This window comes from Paracoccidioides lutzii (genome assembly GCF_000150705.2).
Source record: "Paracoccidioides lutzii Pb01 unplaced genomic scaffold supercont2.4, whole genome shotgun sequence".
NCBI lineage: Eukaryota > Fungi > Ascomycota > Eurotiomycetes > Onygenales > Ajellomycetaceae > Paracoccidioides > Paracoccidioides lutzii.
In genome coordinates this window covers 1,058,089-1,060,321 of record NW_015440950.1, presented here as the reverse complement: position 1 = coordinate 1,060,321, position 2,233 = coordinate 1,058,089, and the positions used below count along the sequence as shown (strand labels likewise).

General features: G+C 44.8%; 1 protein-coding gene across 1 annotated transcript; it reads right to left on the bottom strand.

Moving 5' to 3' along the window:
- Window positions 1-1,395: 1,395 nt before the first annotated feature.
- On the bottom strand, window positions 1,396-1,976 carry PAAG_02098 (hypothetical protein; the record flags this gene model as incomplete). Its single annotated transcript, XM_002796164.2, has 2 exons — window positions 1,396-1,554; window positions 1,653-1,976. The coding sequence occupies 2 exons, from the start codon at window positions 1,974-1,976 to the stop codon at window positions 1,396-1,398; spliced, it is 483 nt and encodes a 160-aa protein (XP_002796210.2).
- Window positions 1,977-2,233: the final 257 nt, after the last annotated feature.

The window sequence follows — 2,233 nt, the reverse complement described above, 5'->3', positions numbered from 1 at the left end:
ACATTCTCGGGTTCTAATAATGTACTATTATTGCTAAAAAAAAAAAAAAAAAAAAAAAAAAATATAAGACATGGTGTACTAAGCGGGCGGGCCCCCAAATGTTTTTTTTTTTTTTTTTTTTTTTTTTTTTTTTCCTTAGCAGAAAAGGAGCAAAATATTGCCCGTTTATAGGGCTCGGTTAGTGGTAAAGGAAAAGCGTGCGCTAGTACTCTGTAACTCGTTATAATATTGCTTGTTTGTCGTCGGTTCCAGTTCAAGTTGTTGCCGTTATATCCAGATTGTTCTTAACGCTCTTAACCCCCTCGAGCTGGGACGAAACTTGAGTTTATCCTTCCCGTAGTTACGTTGAAGGGACATCGTATTTTCCAAAGCATATACAAGATGTGCTTTGCTTCCACATAGATCGGTGAAAATGCGAGGGGAATGATGGTCGATGACGACCAACAACCGACTGCATGGTTTATCTGCATCACACCAAACGGCATCCCCTCATACGGAGATCTAGACCGATAACGTTACCCTGCATAACATGGCCAATCGAAAATAGGAAAATAAAGACGATGCCAATCTCGGGAACTTTTCTCCGCACCGCATGGAAGCGTGTTCAAAAAAAGAGCAGAAAATGAATCGTGATCATGATCACCGTTCGCGCATCCGCTCTTTTCGATAATCCTCCCATTAAAGAGCCGAGTAAAATAGGGGATTGGCTGCCACGGTATGACAAATATGAAACCTCCAAGCTTCCAGCGGCCCACACGAGCGAGCGCGCCCCTTTGGATCGAATACTTCTCGCCCCAGCGACATTTAACTATCATTTACCATACATTTTTTTTTTTTTTTTCTTATCGAACGAATCACCTGCCTTTATCCCGCCTGATTGATGTCAAGATACCAACGGAGTTTTCTTTGGCTGGGGTGAGAATGAACAAAAATAGCCTGCTATTGGCTGGTTCTGTTTGTATCAATGTCTCCGTCCAGAGTCCATGTTGCGCGAACTGCTCCACCCAAAAAGAAGAACTCGTTAATCAAAAAGGCAAAGGAGGCCCAGGTGACAGGGCGAACCGGCCAACCAATTCCATTGTCGATCTCGACTCATGGTTTCGTCGTTGAGTTTTATTTGTCTTGCACTATGATTCATAACTCCCCTCTCTTCTGGCGACTGCCGAGTGGCTTTTGGCGCGGTAATTTGTTATCTCGGTGTTCTCCACACTGAATACAATTTAGTTTAAGTCATCATCGATCATTGATCATCAGCATCTCAAAATTGTAGCCCTTCGCATGAGGCAACTATCCTAGGTGACAACATGGAAGTCCCTTTGGACGGCGAACTCAAAACTGTTGGGGGCTTATGGGAGAACAGTTCACAGCCTTCCTGAAAGCAACGGAGATATGCCGTTATCCATCGATTCCATATGGTTTATGGGGTCTAGAGTGCTCGAAACAAGATACGAGCCGCCTGCCCAACATGAAATACAAAGTCACCGGGTCACCACGGTCCATCATTGTGGGCCGCAGTTCGCAGCCACATCCAACCATCCTGATCCATGACGAGACCTGTGCATTAGTAGTTAGTTACACGGCAACGGACGAACTAGCTGCTCCTACCACTCGAACAGCTGCTGGCTGCAGCTTCGTTTGAAGCCTAGCGGTACCTCAATAATTTCCCCCGCTGCAGATGTGTATTCGGAGAATAGTGCCGACATTGTGATGGTTAGAGCATTCATTTGCCTCGGGGAAACTGCCCTTGGCTCTCCATCGTAATCCTGTGCTTTTATCCATGGTTTCTTTCCTTCCTCTTCTTTCCTTTGGCTGACGCGAACCAGGACTTGTAAGGGATGATAAGAGGAGCTCCTGAAGGCTTGTTCTTGAAACCCGCCTTTTTTGTGGATAAAGGAGCCTTGAACAGCTAGATCCTTTGCAAGGAACGGAGATCTGAGCACTTTTTCTTGCCGTATCTGTTCGACATTCTTACTCATCTATATCCCTCTTGCTTTAACTCTCGGAAATATTTGTTAGAGCTGACTCCTGCATACGTATTGTCCTCATGCATAACCCATATCCCTCCTTCGTCTATACTAGATAATAATAATCTTTCGTTTTATACCCCTTGTCCATACACGAGATGCATGGATCCCGAGGTTGCGCTAAATTTCCCGTTCCGACGTAGAGCGAGGAACAGTTATTTCAGATATAGTTGACTGTGATTCAAAAGGGCATTTTCGGGTTTAACCAA